The sequence below is a fragment of the Oenanthe melanoleuca genome, chromosome 3, assembly GCF_029582105.1.
Source record: "Oenanthe melanoleuca isolate GR-GAL-2019-014 chromosome 3, OMel1.0, whole genome shotgun sequence".
In the NCBI taxonomy this organism is placed as follows: Eukaryota; Metazoa; Chordata; class Aves; order Passeriformes; family Muscicapidae; genus Oenanthe; species Oenanthe melanoleuca.
The window spans coordinates 24,119,164-24,136,819 of record NC_079336.1 but is presented as its reverse complement, the minus strand read 5'-3'; the positions used below and the strand labels follow the sequence as shown (position 1 = coordinate 24,136,819).

Genomic DNA, 17,656 nt, shown 5'->3' with positions numbered 1-17,656 from the left:
CTATTGGGTCTTCTGATCAGCATATCTATATCACTTTTCTCTTACTGCTCAGGCAATTAATTTCCTCTCAGAAGACTCCAGGGAGGGAGGTATTCTTGTCTCATTCTACCAGTGAGGAAGCCATACCACAAAATATTGAGCAATTGTCCAAGGTCACTGAGAAACAAAGAGTAGAGCTAGTAACCCAAATTCCTGTGCAGTGTGCTCTCTCCACATGTATGCAGTAAAAGAGATTTTTTTTCTCCCAGGAAAAGAAACTATTTTATTCTGAATCAAAATCAAATTCTGTTTCTAAAACACCAAAAGGTAAATGAAAAATCAAATTGAATGATTACATTACTTCCTGTTATATAAATCTTAAATCTTTAATCAGAATAGCTCTTTCTAATCTTTTCCTGGCCATCTGTCCAAAATAATTGATCATAAATTAATAAAATTGTGCCCAGTAATTGTGGACTATATTCAAATGTTAAATAAGTTTCTGGGAAGAAAAAGTGATCAAGTCTTGATTAGTACCAGGACTAAACAATGAATATAAATCAAAACAATTAGGGAATAATACATTTCTATGTAAATCACATGCCATTAATATATATTTTTATTTTTAACTCATTCGTTCTTATGATCTGCCCTTTAAATATTGCATTTTTTCCCTCTTTGCATATTTGAAAGAGTTTTATTCAATTCCGGAAAGTTCTATTCTAAGGTTGCAGAATGCTAAATGAAGAGTTTAAAAAAGTGTCTGATTATGTTATTTTCTTGAACCTTTACTCAAAGACATTTACCATGTGATGATAGCAACATGGATAGGCCTCTGAATTTTTCTGTGCTTTCAATAAGGCACAGGCAAACAGTAAGACAGAAACAACTTTTCATATGTACCCCTCTCTGTGCTATAAATGTTACTGTTTTGATCCCATATTCAAAGAAATTTATCAGGTTAAAAATGATACGACCTTTTTACATCCTGACTCTCCAGTAAGAAAAAAAAATCTGTATTTAAACAGAGTAGAGCTATGGACTCTCCTAGCAGTTGATCAAAAATAATCTTTAAAGACAGCCTCAAGTAGTGTATCTGTTGTGTCTTTAATAAATTCTGGAATAATTTCTATAACTCAATTAATAGAGTAAAGTAAATAAGAGCCCATCTGAACCATAAAAATCAGTGCAGAAACACTAACATGCAAATTCAATCAGGCATCAACCAAGGGTGCTGATTGCCTGTGATAATAATAATTAATTTTATATCCTAAAGGTGAGCTTCAGATACCAGTTCACAGCAGCATATAGCAGATTGAAAGACATATGCAGTGTAATTAAAAGTGCTGTTCCCATGTCTTCACATTTCTTAGCAAAGTAGCTATGACACCATCACACCCAAGGCAATCCTTCAGCCCAGCCTGTATTCCTCTAAGATTCCTCACCTATAAAATCTTTGCAATAACTTATACTTTTAGTTTCTGAAAGCAAAACATAAAATATTTCTCCTTAACTAAGAATGGCAAAGTTGCCAATAATACCAAATTCCTGAAAAAACTGAATCCTCTGCCCTCAGTTATTAAGCTGCTTGTGTGGATTTCTTTTTGACCATAGACTTTGACACCTGATAGCACTGGAGACAGTCAGAAGTGGAAAGGACAGGGAATGAGTGTGGGCTGATAGAGCAGAAAGACTGGATGAAGTCTGGATGTCACTGAGGGAAGATCAGACCCCACAGAGTTTCTTTTCACAGGAATGAGAAAAAAGGAAAAGGAATCAGCATTAAAACACAACAACAACCCTGCACCTTTCTCCAGCTCTTGGGCAGTCTCTCGAAGTTCTCCCAATGACCTTTCTCTCTCCAAAGCTACACCTACTGCCTGCTCTTCACCTGAAATGCCTCGCCATTTCTATCTCATTAACGTGTCACTTTCTTAAGATTAAATATGTCCAGGCTGCCTTTCCTTCCCCTTTTGGCACAGTCTTTCAGAGGAAGATCAGGCTCGCTCACCATTCTCCAGTTCTCACAGTGAAACTCAGCCTGGTAATCAAACTTTCGACCCTCCTGCTACCCAACGAGCTACCTAAATCTCTGTGTGACTGCTGAGGTAGTCTATAGGACTCCAGCTTTTAAGATTGTTCCCAAAGATAGAGATTTCCATTCTCAGGAGCTCTCTTTCTTCTCTTGGTGCTGAAAGAAGAAGGTTACTTTGGAGTTCTGGAAGGAAGACATGAAAGAGAAGCTTTCATGTCAAGGAACACTTAATTACTAGCAGGTATATTGTTGTTCATTAAAAACACCTCTAGGAGAAAACCACTAGCAATCTGTTTTCTTTTTTGGTGTGGCTGCATCTAGTAATGTACTGGCACATGTTGTTCAGAAACCCTTGATAGTGCTGCTCCCAAAATTTCCACATCTGTTTTGGCTATGGATTCGTCCATTAATGCAGTAGTGTCTATCATGCAATATCAACAGGAGCTGTTAGCTGTCAACTATCACATTTCAATGATGGTGTTATGAAATCAAGCAAATAGGTACACCATGTTACTGAAAAAAAAGAGCATAAAAGGCTTGAACCAAGAATTATGATTTGGTTTTTGTTCCATATCAGAAGCTGGTACAGTCATGGGAGCAGTTTGCTTTAAGAACAGTAAAAGAAAAGCAGTTCCTTCAGTTGGTAATACAAAGTAATGTTTTACTGCGTGAGTACTACCAAAAAGACTGTACATTTCACCTTTATATAAAGGTGCTTCAATCTGGACAACAGTGAGGGGACTAAAAAGGAACAAGAAATTGGCTTTGTGTTGTACATTTATGGAATATTTTTACTACTTCAGTCATTTTCATTTATATAAATGAAGCTTCTCTTTTCCATATCAATTTCTCTTGTCCCCAAGGCCTCTCTGCAAATGTAGTAACACTTCAGCAAAGGGTAATTGAAGCTGGAAAAAATTTACAGCAAAATGCCATTTTTAAAGGGTGTAATGATACATACTGCAGAGACAGGATTTTAAATTCAGTATACAGAAACTTATTCCCTGTAGGAATGAGAGACCTGAGGATTTAGAGCTATATCATATTGGCTGCCATTTCTTCAACCCTCTAGGCAGTAGCTTTCCACAGTAAACTTTGGTTTCATGTGACCATAAAACCCCTGATACTCAAAAAGAGAACATCCTGGATAACTCAAAGAAAAAGAAAATAAATTGAGTGCACCAAAAAATCAAAGTGGGAGTGTTTCTTGTTCCATATCAAAATCAACTGCTACCAAATCTTTCCCAGAGATGCCCACTCTGTGCAGGCTAGCCTGAACTCACTTCAGCTCTGCAGCTGCTATTCCCCATACCTCAAAGCAATGAGATAATGAAGTGTAGTTGCAGAGAAGACTTATCTTGCAGAGAAGAAATAGCTTTCAGAATTTTAACAGACATTTTATGTTCAATATTTTCATTTCTTATAGTCACATATTTTTGAAAAAGGCATTTTTGATACCTGATTAAAACATTTAGTATTTTCTGCCTTGTGACAACTATTTATGTTCTTAGTGGCCACAAAAGTCAGGGGTCATTAGCAAAAACAAGCTACCAGCAATGTTGCACTCTGGTGTGATATGATACACTGTGGTTTGTGCATGTCCATTTTAATCACTCTAAGTGTGATCAGCTGAAGTCAGGAATCATTTGATGACCCACTGTCTGATTTAGGAGAAAATTCAAGTTTTGGGTTCAGCTGCTGGACCAGGACTGTAGAGAGTTTGCTGATTGCCCCTTTGGAAGGGCTAAGTCCCAGAAACATCACATCAGGGAGGAAGAAGAAGATTTGTAGAAGCACTGTAAAAACTGAGCTAGACTTATACTTTTTAGCTCATTCTTCCTGAGCGTTTTTGATTCACCAAATTTGAAAAAGTGTTCTAAAGATATTGCAAAGTAAAATCTCCTCTTGCTTAATGTGGTAGCTTCACTTCTACACGTTTTTCTTCCATTATTTCCTCTCTTTTGGTCTCAAATGGAAGTTAAAAATGAAACATATCTTTCTTATCTTTTCACGATTCAACTCCTCATCTTGTTACCATACCAACTGCATTAACTGCTATTCAAATTTCTGCTTTAACTTAAATACTAGAAACTCAAAACATCAAATAAATTCTGAACTGGCAGACTAATGCAGTGATTTTTCCAGAGCTGTCTGTACCGCCAACACAGTAGTTATTCATTCTCTGCTGAAACTGAAGGAGTAAGGCTTTTTTTTCTTCCTAAGATAGACGGGTTGCCTGTGTAGAGAAGTAGGTTAGTTGTCTGTAAGTTTTTTTGTGGGAGGATGAAGAAGTGGATGATAAGACCATCCTCATTTTGTTTTTCTTAAGCTTTCAGCCACAACCCTCAAGAATTTTGACAGCCATTAGCAGTGGCATCCCTTTGTTCCTTCAGTCTTAGATATTTACAAAACGTGTTTTTCTCTTCTGTTTTTAGCACAAGAAGAATGGGCCACGACCCGTTCCAGCCTAAAGGCACCGCCTCCAAGGTCAGCCAGAGGGGGTTACAGGGAACACCCCTATGGTAGATATTGAAGGTCCTCCTCATCTGTCACCTCCTCTCAAAGACAATTAATAGCCTGTGGTCTCCACATAAACAGCAACAAGACAAGTAATAGTCCATTTCTTTTCTATCCTAGGGATTACTGCTCATTATTATCCTATGTACTACTTGTATTTCCTATAACATTGGCGTGACATTGGCATTAGTATTATTTTATAACACGGACTTAAAAAGACAGAGACAAAAAACCTTTGGCAAGCATTGTCTATAAACTATTCAAAGATGATGTTCTGTTGGTTGTATTCATTGCTGTGTGTAACTAAAAAGCATGACACTGTTACAGCTCTTGAGTCTAACATACTAGTTAAGCCTGAGTTTCTGTTTAGGGTTGCTGAAAGACTGTAATATGTTTGAGTTTTTTGGTGGGGGGGTTTCTTTGTTTTTTTTTTTCTTGAGCCAGACAATAATCAAGCTGTAGATAAGATGTCTTAACCTGTCTTTTTTAATATATGTTAGTTTAGATTAAGATGCTCGATATTAAGTTTGTAAATTTAATTTTAAATGATGTTTTAATGGGGTTGAAAACAAGCAGCTACTGTATGTATGTAGCTAACTGAAGTTGTTCAGTGTTTTAACCTGTATTTGTTAAAAAAAATCACTTAAAGTTCCATGTGTAAGCTTCTCTAAATAGGAAACCATAATTTTGTCAAATATGTTTGCCATAATTTGTCAATAAAGCTGAAACCTTTTGTAACAAACTAAATTTGGAATTACTTGTTTTCTAGCTTTAAATGCCTGCTTTATTTCTTTTTCAAGAGATGCCTAAAATGTTTTTTATATAAAAATTACAAAAATGAACCCAAGCCTGTTTTAAGATTTTTTGTGTAAGACTTTAAAAGTTGTATTAATAACTTCTGGTTGTTAAATAATATAAAAGTTAACAAACTAAACTGTTACATGAATCATGGTTAGTATCCACTAATGTATAACATGTTAATGGAAAAAAATGCTTTAGAACAATAAATGGATTTTAAACTATCCTTTAAGCTTGATCTTGCTAAACACAAACTCTGATTGACTTGTTTGTATTAGCATGTCTCTCGTGAGAATGTAATGGAGTTTAAAGAGGTAAGATTACCACTTACCACTGTTAGACTGTCTAAATGCTAGTTCTTCAACCTTTGAGTTTCCCCGCACATTAAATATCCCATTCAACATGTAAGCATTGCATAGATTCACCTATTTGTTTTCACTCAGAAGAGTGCGTTGACTGCATTTTTCGTAGTATATAACAATTTGTCTTGATAAACAAATCATCAGTGTCACTGCCCAGCTGTTGGTACTCAACTTCAAAAACTTTATTTGTAATTTTCAGTGCTAAATATCACCGCCCTTGAAGGCAGTTTAGAGGGCTGATATTTCTTTTGAGACTATCAGACTTGATGGCTGATGATTATTAAGGAAAAATGTCGCAGGACTCAAAGGATGACTAAACGTTAAACAGGTAACACTAATAGTAACTCTGTAATTTTGAGTATGCAACAGTAATGTAAAATATTCTCAGTTATTAAGTTACTGATAGTTAAAAAAGTAAACCTACCAAAAGATAACAAATAGGTATATAGGCTATTAAAACAACTAATTAACATTAACTAGTGACAACAAAATTATTCTACAATATATAACCCTCAAGGTAATAAACAGAACTAAAATTAACAATAATAGTAATGCAACTCTTGCTAACAACAAATATATAACCTAAATTTTGATGAAAAAAACCAAACCAAACAGAAGACTTGATGGTAGGGATTCCAAAACTGTTAATCTTTTCAATACAGTCTTTTTGTTTACAGTGGCTTTTTGTCAATGTGATTGGTTTACTTTTTTGATGATGCGACTAAAGTAGAGGCTGATTGCTGTTCAGTTTGTGAACAAAATCTCTTGCAGCTGGAGTTGCATGCTAGCTCTTTTTGAATAGTTTATGATGAGTATGTTTTGTCCATTGACGTGTTAAAGTGAATTTAGTAGGCTACATGATGGTTACATTGAGTTTATTCTGTTTCACTGTTTCAGGCACTCACAGGCACTGGACAGCTAAGCAGCAGATCTGCTGGGAGGTGGTCAGGTAAGCTCTGCTGCATCTCAGGAGGTTTTCCTATTTCCTCTTTTCTCTCTGCATTTGTTTTTACTAATGCACCAGAATGTATTCAGCTACAGTGTTAAAATAAATGTCTTTTCAGCAATGTTTCTCTGCATATCAGCATAGTGATTATGGTAAAATCAAAACATTTACCTATGTGTTATGATACTCTTCATTTCAATAAAAGAAGTCTTGTCATCTAGCCTTTTAATGGTAAATATTAAGATGGTGTACTCTGTAACTGCTTTTGCTAAAAATATGAGCTTCTGTTTATTAAAAGCATGCCTACATTTTGGCTAGTTACATAGCAAAGAAAAATGCAATGCTAGCTTGTCTTTGCTTCTGAAAAGATTTAAAATTTCTTCCTATGAAAAATGTATCTGTATAGAGACAGGAAGTTTGTTACTTTTTCTTTTGCTTTGTAGGTTTTTCTTTTTTTATGCTTTAGAATGGCAGGGACGTTTAGGTATTACTATGCAATGGCATGGATGGAGGCATTACTTATATTTCTCTGTTAAATACATTTAAGCATAAAGGTGTCTCTTGGATGACCTTAAATAGACTTCAGGTTTTATGTGATATTTTTGACTGAAGACAAATGTCGTAACTGGAAACAAAAAAAAAAAAAAATTCATCTCAGTTACAACTTTGTCCATGAAGTGTGAACCTAATCACAATACAAAAAGTAAAAATTTTTGTCATCATTCTTAATTAAATAAGATTACACAAATACACAGTCCTAGACACATTTATTCACATTTATTATTACTCTGGAATCTTTCCCCATGACTGTGGTCTGGATAATGTAACATTTTCCAGGTATGGTGGTATTCAGCAGTTACTTACAAGCCACAAGTTGTGTTGTATAAAAAGATATAAAGGGCTTAATTTTCCTCTCCAAAGAGTTGCCTCAAGATCTTTATAAATTGGTTTTATTGATGTGCTAGAACCACCTTACACACCAAAATGATGTAGTATGGCATTAAGATTTGTCTGCATTTTACAGTCCTGTCAGTGTGAGTGTATCACTGTAGGAAAATCTTCCATCTGCCCACCTTGCATGTAGTTACACTCATATGCTTCAGCCAGTATATATCTCTACAGAAGAGAAAAGCACTCTTTCCATTGATAGAAATACTGGTATAACTGTGATTATAGATTATTACAGATTATACTATATAAGAATTCCAGGAAATGCTCATATGCCTTACTGAAATGATCAATAACACAAAGCTGTGAGCAGGTCATACTTGATCTAAGGGAGATCCAGGGCAAAGTAGATAAAATAAATTTCTCACTTGTGCATCACATTTTTATGTGAGGGTAACTGCTGTGAACTCCTTGAGGATGGAGTTCAATAAATATAGCTTTATAGCAGAGCAGTGTCCTTTAATATTCCTGTCTCCAAGTCTACTTTGTAGCCATTGCTTGTGTAAGTTTTAAAAAACGGCAGACAATGTCAGTAAAATGATGCATTGTGTAATATTCTCACATAAGAATTATTTTGAAAAAGTAGGTTAAGTCAGCTCAAGCAAGCAACTCATTATGCAAACATTTTTTCTATTGATTTTCAGGAAAATAGTATGAAAAATTACCCAAGATTGCATGTGCTGTTCAGTGCTAACTAAAAGTGTATTTCACTACTGTTTCTGAAGAAGCCTTGCAGTCAGTCATCTATGTCTTAGAAAAAACATAATCCACTTTATTATTTTTTGAGATAGTAACAGGAGAGTCTGGTTATTCTAATTAACAGCTGTTTTCAGGTCTTCCATGAAAAGCTGTGACATATTCCACACATCCACCATCAGGTCAACCACAGTTTTGAGGTCCTGAAAACTTACATGCACCACCATAAAACATGTCATTTCACTCATGCTACAGATCACTCCAAGACACTTGTCACCAATCAAATATTTTATTTGGCTTAATTTACTTACCAATTAGTTTTGCTTGTAATAAGAATAAGAAAAATTAATACAAAATGCCAAAATCATTAAGTGAAAACACTGGGAAAGAGAAGTTAAAAATTCAAAATTTCTGTTTAAAATATTTCTAACTTTTTTTGTTTGTCTGGGTTGACCTCATATATAAAACAGTTTAGTCTTTAGAAGAAAGCAGTGCTATATAGTGTTCACCACTTTTTTAGTTAAATCAGCAAATTATATTTTGTTTAGCAGCCTTTTTGCATGTATTCAAGAGCCATTCTAACTGAAAAAAATCAGGTCTTTCTAGAGCAGCAACTTTTATTAGAAAATGAAATAGCACCATGTAACTTTCCTATTTGGCTTATCTTACAGTGTTTAAACAAAGATCTTAAATTGTCGTATGAATAAATGAAGAACCTCAGGAAACACAATGTATCTGACCTCACCACAGAGGGTATTGGCAATGTTTCTGTAGCTCGATGAGGTCCTCAACCTCCATTCAGAGTGATGGAGCTACAGCCATAAAGCCAAGTCATCTCTATCCCCTTACTCCATACCCCTTCCATAGCCCAGCTACAATTGCTCCATTTTATTTAAATGTGCTGACTTCCAAACTGCCTGACACTGACATTAATAATAGGGAGTGAGGGCATCAGAAACACATCACTGTGTCTGTGGTAGCTCTGAGAGAATGGATGTGCAGACCTTGTGAGTGAGCAGGGCAGGATGGACAGGTCTCTGTCACTCTATTGCCAGGGAGCTGCCAAACCACAGCCACGACTGAGGTACTGAGCTGCATATCAGGAGCTCAGCAAAGCAACCAAGTTACCATTAGGATCAGGATAATTAACATATATGAGTGCATCTGTTGAAAGGCTCATTATTTTATCATGATAATATGAATTTATAGTAGCCCAGGATTGTTGTCTGAAGCTTAAAATCAAGAATGAGTAACCACTGTCTTGTGTTCAAATAAAAACCAGTTTGGTCTACATTAGTGATATATTTCCTCCATGTTTGACAGTAGGAGTGTTATTTTGTGAACTGTCTTTCTAAGAAGTCCAAAATTTTGAAAGAGTGAAATATTGCAGCCACAAAATTATAAATGGAGGTAAAGGAGAATCATCAGATTAGGCAAGCATTGGAGATAAAAAGTCTATGACAGTGAGTGAAAGAAGCCTGTGATCCATTAAGGAAAGGAAGACCTAGAACATTTTCCATATTGTATTTCATTAACATGCAGAAAAAAGTCAAGACTGTATAAAGGTTAAGCAGGGACAGCACTGGATGTCAGTGTTCTTCATGCAGCTTTTTTAGAGATACCTCATATTCTTTAAAGCTTACTGGTAAATTTCCTTTCTTTTATGGAAAAATATTGTTTCAAATGAAAAGACAACTGAGAAACTCTACCTAAATGTCTTAAATAGCTACATATTTTGACAGAAAATTGTTCTCTTCTTGTCTTCTGTAATTTCTTTTGTAAAAGTAATGCCAGATCTACACAAGATTATAATCTTAAACAATCTGTTTGCTGACATCTTCTTAGCAAGGATCTTAAAGAAAATAGTTCGGTTTTTTTAATAAGTACTACCTGAATTATTTTATAATGTTGTAGAACTTCAATAAATGGCTCAAGATTGCAAGGAGATAAACCAGTTTGGGAAAAAATATTTATACAGTCAGAGTCATAGAATAGGTTATAAATGAATCCCTACATGACAATGAACCAATTTATCCCTAAAGCAGAATCTATGGATTTTTAGGGATCAGGAGGACAGAGATCATTTGTAGACACATTTTGTCAAGGTAGGACTAAAACATTATTTCACTAAGAGATTGCAAAGTTTTTGCTCAAAAAGAAAGGCTAGTTGGAAAGGTTGGCTGTGGTTAATTTCCAAAGAATAAAGATCATATTTGTTATTATTTCATGTCATCCTCTGTTGTTAACAGATTAATCAAAGTACAAAAATAATTTGAATTAACAAGTAAAATCACAGGAAAAACCGAAAAACATTCGAATACTGAACTGAAAAATAATGCTAATGTCTTCTGAAGTTTTTTCTTCTCCATTAAAAACTTAAATGCACTCCGTGACCTCTGTCAGTTATTAAAACCCAAAAGTTATCAGAAAAAGTTTCATGTGTTATCAATTTTACTGTACTGGTCTGCTGAGATAGAACAGGCACACAGGTAACTTTTTCAAACCAGTTATGGCTTCAGAGATGATCACCATCATCCACTCTGTTGTTAGCTAATTAAATTTCTCTAGTCATTACTGTTTATCATTGGGACCAGCAGAAAGCTTTGAAATCATTAAGCCTTTCCTTTCTCTTCAATTGGTTTTGGTTCTGGTCCTGTCAGTCAGATGCTAATGCTCATTTGAAACATTAAGGTAAATGATTCCTGCTGAAAGATTTGCTATTAGACAATTTATGAGCTTTGCACATGAGAATGCTGGTATCTTTCAGTGGAGACATATTGTATACAGTGTCTATGTTCTGAAATCATGGAATCTGAAGATGAACTGTGCCTGCCACTAGGAGTACAGGAAAGATTTTCTGTCCTTTCACAGTCTCAAAGTTATTTGTGTTACATCTTGGCAGAACATGTTGAAATACATTTCTAAATCATGCATATCTGGAACAAAGTCTTTGTTCTCAAAAAGAAGCAGTTTTTGTCAACTTAAGCATAAGAAATGCAGATTTCTAAACTTCTACTAAAAACATGTCACTGTTGTAAAGGTTTGTTTTTCTTATATAAATCCTTTTAAAAGGCTGTATTGGTAGTTATTGCAAGATATAAATGCCTCTTTTCATAAGTTATTTGAACTAATTTTGACACCTCGTTTGCTTTACCAGAGAATAGCAAAATTTCTTGCAAATGCAATTGCAGTCATATTTTAAATATGTACATCAGAAGGAAGGTTTATTGGAAGATCACACCCCTGCTGTAACAGTATAGGTCATCATTCACATATTAAAAAGAAAAATATGAAAGAAGGAGATGTGCAGTTGATCATCTATATCCTGCATATGCCCTAAGAATTTTTCAGGATGCTATATGGAAGCAGTCAGAACTTTTTAATATCTTTTCACAATTTGTGTCTACAACATGGAAAATAGAAATGCTTCAGTGCCCTGATAAGAGCAGAATTAATTATGAAAACAATATTTCTTGTTTATTTCTGTTGCTGATTTAAGGGAGGTATAGTTTCTTGTTATACAGTATTATTATACAGTGTGGGAATAGCTGCTTCTATCTTGTTTGGCACTGTTGTTGCCATGCTGGATGCATTAGCTGGTGATGGATGGCTTACTCAAGGGGAAGTAGTGAATACTTTTGTTATGTGCCCTTGCATTGCAAGACCTTCTCACTGTGTTACCACCAACAAGTCAGAGGTTCAAACTGCTGAGCTGCTCATCTGTGACTCAGCATTCTGGGTGGGCTTGCTTTCTTTCCTTCTGCACAGTACACAGAAAAAGTGTGCAGAGTTTTTGTATAAAGATTTACTATATTCACTTTGAACTCCATATTTATTGCTCAGCTAATAATTCAAATATTTCTTCCTGAACTTTGTAACAATCCTGTACAAACAGTGGCAAAATTCAATGAAGAGGTCTTGCCAATGCAGCTACTTTTTTTTTCCTTTCTTTTTTCCACATTTTTCTCTTCTTCCCAGAAGAGCACAATGTTTCATATACCTACTTTACCTGAAAAGATAATCAAGGATGTTGTCATTCAAATGAAATGCTGCTATTCGCTAATTATACAGGAATTTAGTGTGGCATTCTCTGAGTATTTTAAACTGATAGGGTTCTTTTTATTTTTCTGTATGGTATTTTCAGTATTTAATAACTTTTTAATATCTGTTTTAAAATTCAAAATGTAAAGCTACAAACAACTGACAGGAATGTTGTATGACATTGAATTCCTGTTAAGCAAAGTAGCTTTCTGGTGGAGAATTTAATCCTGCAGATCATACTCAGGTTTCATATACTAAAAATCCATGCTGACATCAAGGACTGAAAGGGGAATATGAAATTCAGGATGTGATCTGTAATCAGTTTCATAATTTAATTAAATTCAAACAGAACACTTTTCTGTTAAGGACTGGATTGCATCATTCCAACCAAAGTCCTGCTTAGCTGCAGTGTGAAATAACTTTGATCCAGGAAGAGTACTTCAGATACAGTACCATATCAAGATTTTACTTTTCATGTCATCATAACCAATTTTCCCACATGCAAGAAAAATATTTAGTTGAAGTTACTTGCTTGGCACTGTTGCTCACTCAAATCTCAACCTGGCAATCAAGTTCATCCATTCATGGTATTCAGTTTATTTTCATGAGAACTATCAAATTTCTAAAGGAGGGACAATACTTTTGTATCACTGATCTAAGGCAGAAATGAGTTGCCCATTAGACTGTGAAGGCATGTGGGATATGTGCTTTAGGGAACCTAGTGCTCATTTGAAAGAGTTGTGGGGACTGCACAGTCCTTAAAAGCTGAAATAGCACCACAGAGTGTGAAAGAAAATTGCTGCACTGAACTCAAAATTACTAAAGGCAGCAGGTATTTTAATCTCTGCCTTATAGTGGAGAGTTAGAAAAACAGTGAAGCTGCATGATTTGGCTAAGGTCACTCAGCAGGTCAGGGTGATGTAATAAAGTGCAATTAGCAAAGCAGCAGGTGAGGGTGAGAAGCAGCTCAGGAAATGAAACACAGGATGTGTTCTGAGCTGGGACTTGTTTGGAGAACTGAACCCTCTTGTCCACAGAGCAGTTGTGCTGTCATCACTTGGTGCCTGCTGGATTTACCAGGCAATGGGATGAGGCCACAGCAGAATGTGTGTGTATAGGGACCCTACCTACATAAGCCAAATTTACACTGAAGGAGCCTGTTGTCATTATTATCTTCATCATTTCCTTTATAACCCTATATTTCTATAGCTGCATCACTTGTTGCCATGGTAAGTTTCTCATGCTGTATGTCTTTGCTGAGCAAGAAAGACATCTCAAAACACTGATAAGGGCTTGAGACTCCTGGTAATACCCAATGTCCTCCCTATAGCACTGAGCACAGTTGGACTGGCCTTTAAAAATCTACATATTCTTAAACTTTACAGTGCTGACAGTTCTAGAAATAAGCAAAGTTCTATGTTAGACAAATTAAGGGATAATTTTAGATTCAGAGTCATTTGTTTGGGTTTTTCTACTTTGGAGTCTGCTTAGCTAAATTAATGGAAATAAGGCATCTGATTTTGTGATACATAGTCAACCAAAAATAACCCTAAGAATATCTTTAAGGATCTAGAAAACAGATCAGTTTTTCATATAAAACCACTTTATACCAGGTTCTTCATCTGGACATATTTCAATGAGTCATTCTCATTCATTGCTCTCACAGATAAAATACAGAATGAGCTATAATCTGCCATGCCTCCATTTCTCTCATTTTTCTTGTAAATATACTTTTGGAAAGGCTGGCCATTTTATCTACCATTAAGATGTTCTATAAATGCAACTGTATCCACTTCAATTTAAATTTTCCAAGATGGGTATCTGCTCAACACAAAGATTTTGGTCAAAATGCTAAACAGTTCAGAAAAATTAAAAAATCTCTTTTCTGTCAGATCCAGAAAAATGCGTTTGAGGTGAAGGGGTCAGGAGAATTATGTAGAATAAGCAAAAGCTCTGTCTGTATTAGCAAATTAGACAGCAACACCAGAAGGATCCTATCTCAGATTTATTTTCCCAGTGTTCATATTTTTAATTGCAGTCTTGCCTAAAGTACAAGTTGATGTCTGGAAATGCATAAGGGTTGTGTGCCCAAATAGACTCTTAGCCACAGAACCACTGGCTGACATTCCCAGTGATTTGGGGGGTGTTTAATGGCAAACAGCTGACCTTGGCTAAAACACAGGAAAGGGTTATATTGTCCTTTAGCACTCCATCATCAGAGTTTTCTGTGAGGGTAGGCAAATTGCTCAAAGTAAAAGCCTGCTAATGTTGTGTTTCTTATTGTGTTGAGATCTTACAAAGACACTTTGGATCTGATTTTCATCAGTTACAAGTGTCATCATCAGCTGTGCCTGACTGTGTAATTCTGTTTAAGGTTATGTATAAGTGTAGCAGTGTTGAATGTTTTATTTTAACTCAGGAATATAATAAACAATTAGTTACACTTACGAGGAATTCACATAGTATAAACACAAATGACACAGAAAGTCAATTGTGAAATTCATAATTTGGTCAAGAAAAATGAAAGTTTTGACTAGAGTTCAGACAATTAATAAAGGAAAACCACATTGAATAAAGAAGATTAACTCAGCCATTTTTAATTCAATCATTGAAACAATTAAAAAAATACCAGCAATCTGACAAAGTTTGACTCAAGACACTGACTACATCAAATATCTTGATGACAAGACCTGAAATTGGGTTTACTTACCTGTAACTGATATTTAACTAACTTCACAGTGGCTTGGCTTACTCTAAACATTTATTTTGCAGGCCTGATGTTTATACCCACCTAATAGTTTTCATCAAAGAAAAATTTCTTCAAGTTTATGGAAAGGTTTACACAATTTTCAAACTGAGGTTTCCTGTATCATAAACTTGCTTTGGATATAAGGAATTCCTCTGAGTGACCCAAAAATTATTTTCTGATTCTTTCATGAAAATCTGTTTGTTTTGGAGAATATCACAAGACATCCACAAAGTTGTTGTTTGCCAACTCAGTAAACTTGGTAGAAGCTGTAAAAAGATGTCTATATTCCCCTACTCCACTGGTCAGGATTTTTTTCTTCTGTGTGAAGTTATCTTGGTGTAACACTAGGGGGAATACAGAGCATGTTCATCACCCAGCTTCAAATCCCTGCTTTTGCTGCTACACATGCCTAGGGTACCTACACATTCAGTGGAGTGATCTTTGCTTACAGAAAATAATTCAGAGTACCTAAGCCAGATGTTCTAAAACACTCTCTGGATGTACCTTGTCTCTGTTGGCTGACTGAAGAGACTAACTAATGTGTTTAAAAAATGCCTCCCTCTCCAGCCTAAATCTCTAAATTCTCTCAAAATTCATTTATTTTAATAAGAAATTATTTTAATTATTCTCTCATAAACCTGATTTTGTTAATATTATCAAGAAATGAAACACAACTCCAACCAACTTCTTCTTACAAGTTCCCATTCTCATCCATACCAGCACTCAGAATTAATTTACTCTGGAAGAATATAATTACTCTGTTGTAATATCTGCATAAAGAGTGTTGGTGTTCATAAAATTCACCCCCACAAACCTCCTTTTTTATTACATTGCCAAAAGCACACATACTACTGTGCCTGGACTGTGAGACTTCATCTCAATTTGGTGATTGCAGGTACAGAAAATGTATTGAGGCAGCACCTGATAAATTTGTACCAGTATAAAAATTAAGAATTTAGATGAGGAATCTAGGCTAAAATGATAGCTAGAATTTTATATAGTAACTTTACTGAAAGGTTCAGAAAGTAAACAGAGCAAACCCAAAACCTAGTTTATTTTGTTCCTTTGCCTCTTTTTTGCTCTGTTGTTCACATTCATCCTTTTAGAGACCCTAAGCAGGTGGTCACTTGCACTCCCTTTCTACCTGAGCTTTGCAGGGAACAGGAATGTGTTAGAACTGTAGAGAAAATTCTATTATGTTTTGTAACTGCTTTATCTCATAGCATGCAGAATTTGGAAGGTATTGTCTTCCAAGAGTTTTCTGTCATTCAGACTATAACCCTGTGTCACACAGATGCTATGTGAAGCTACATTGGTCATTTAAGCAAAAATATTAATTTGACAACTAATTTTATGTTCTTTATTGAATATGTCTGCCCAACTTTATCTTGATTTTCAGATTTTTGGAGCCTTAGGGAAGTACTGTACCTTTTGAATGGTGTTCAGGGAATTGAGAGTGCTCAACATCATAAATCACTGGCTTCTGAAGGACTGAACCTCAGGTTGGGACTCTGCACAGCCCTGAGTTCTGGACCTACCATTACCACCCTCTCTAGGATATGCCACCACTCAGACTTACAGTGATCTTCCAGTCTATCAGGTGAGCTGTAGTATTTTTCTATATGGTTTTAGTTTATTTCAAATATGAGATAATTAGGTCACCTCAGTCTGCCAAAAAATAGGATTATTTGAAACTAGTTCATATTTTTTTGCCACCATAAAAGAGCTTATACAGAGAGATACCTATGGTGCTTATTATTAGAGACAGGACAGTTTGATTATTAATCTAAATTCTTACACTTTTCCTGTCATAAAGAAATACAATAGTTAATCATCTTCCTCACAGAAGTGACACAATAATAAATATGCTGTATTTGTGTAGTGGGTTGAACATAGAAATAGTGTTTTAAATGCCAAATATTTGAAGAAATTGTCTCCCCTTGGGATAAGTTAATCCATTGAGACAGTATGTGAAAACCAAATTTTGCAGATTCTGGGCTTTTTTTTGCTCTTCTCTGCACTTGTTCATCTCTGAAAATATTGGTACCTCTATTGAGCTGCTGTGAACATTACTTATTAAGGTTTATATGGTTCAGTAACTGTAGCACTGCTGTTACAAATTATGCACAAAGAAAATCTGTTAGAAAGTAAATAAAACTACAGCACCAACCATTTGGATGAAAAAGAGGAAACAGGAAAGGGTCATACCATTAAAGTTTAAGATGGATACAAGTACTTAATTCAATCTTATATCCAAAATGAGTTAGATCTTTTGGAGAAAAGGGTAGTAAGGGTCTTGTAGTTAAAGGATATGTTCTCTTGTGTATGCTAAAGAATATCATCTAATTATATTGGAAATTATAAAACTAACATTTCCTGAATCCTTCAAGCTAAATACTGAGTTGTATTTTTCTGTAATAAGCTTATATACATCCATATGTCATAGAAAAGTACAATTATTGCATTTAGTTATTAGAAATGAACTTGTTTCTTCAGCAAAGAGCATGTGAAACAAAAGACCCTTGTCACTTGGTACCTAGTGCATCCAGAAGGCTCCAGGTCACAAAAGCAGCATCAGTAGCTAA

The 17,656-nt window shown here is 35.2% G+C and overlaps 1 protein-coding gene across 1 annotated transcript in view; it reads left to right on the top strand.

The window, feature by feature from the left end:
- Positions 1 to 17,656, top strand: part of KHDRBS2 (KH RNA binding domain containing, signal transduction associated 2) — a 330,971-nt gene that overhangs the window by 293,815 nt on the left and 19,500 nt on the right. The window contains exons 9-11 of the mRNA XM_056488316.1: positions 4,450 to 4,623; positions 6,589 to 6,640; positions 16,471 to 16,671. Of these exons, the coding sequence (XP_056344291.1) occupies positions 4,450 to 4,547 (98 nt within the window). The 3' untranslated portion in view covers positions 4,548 to 4,623; positions 6,589 to 6,640; positions 16,471 to 16,671. The remainder of the gene's footprint in view (positions 1 to 4,449; positions 4,624 to 6,588; positions 6,641 to 16,470; positions 16,672 to 17,656) is intronic.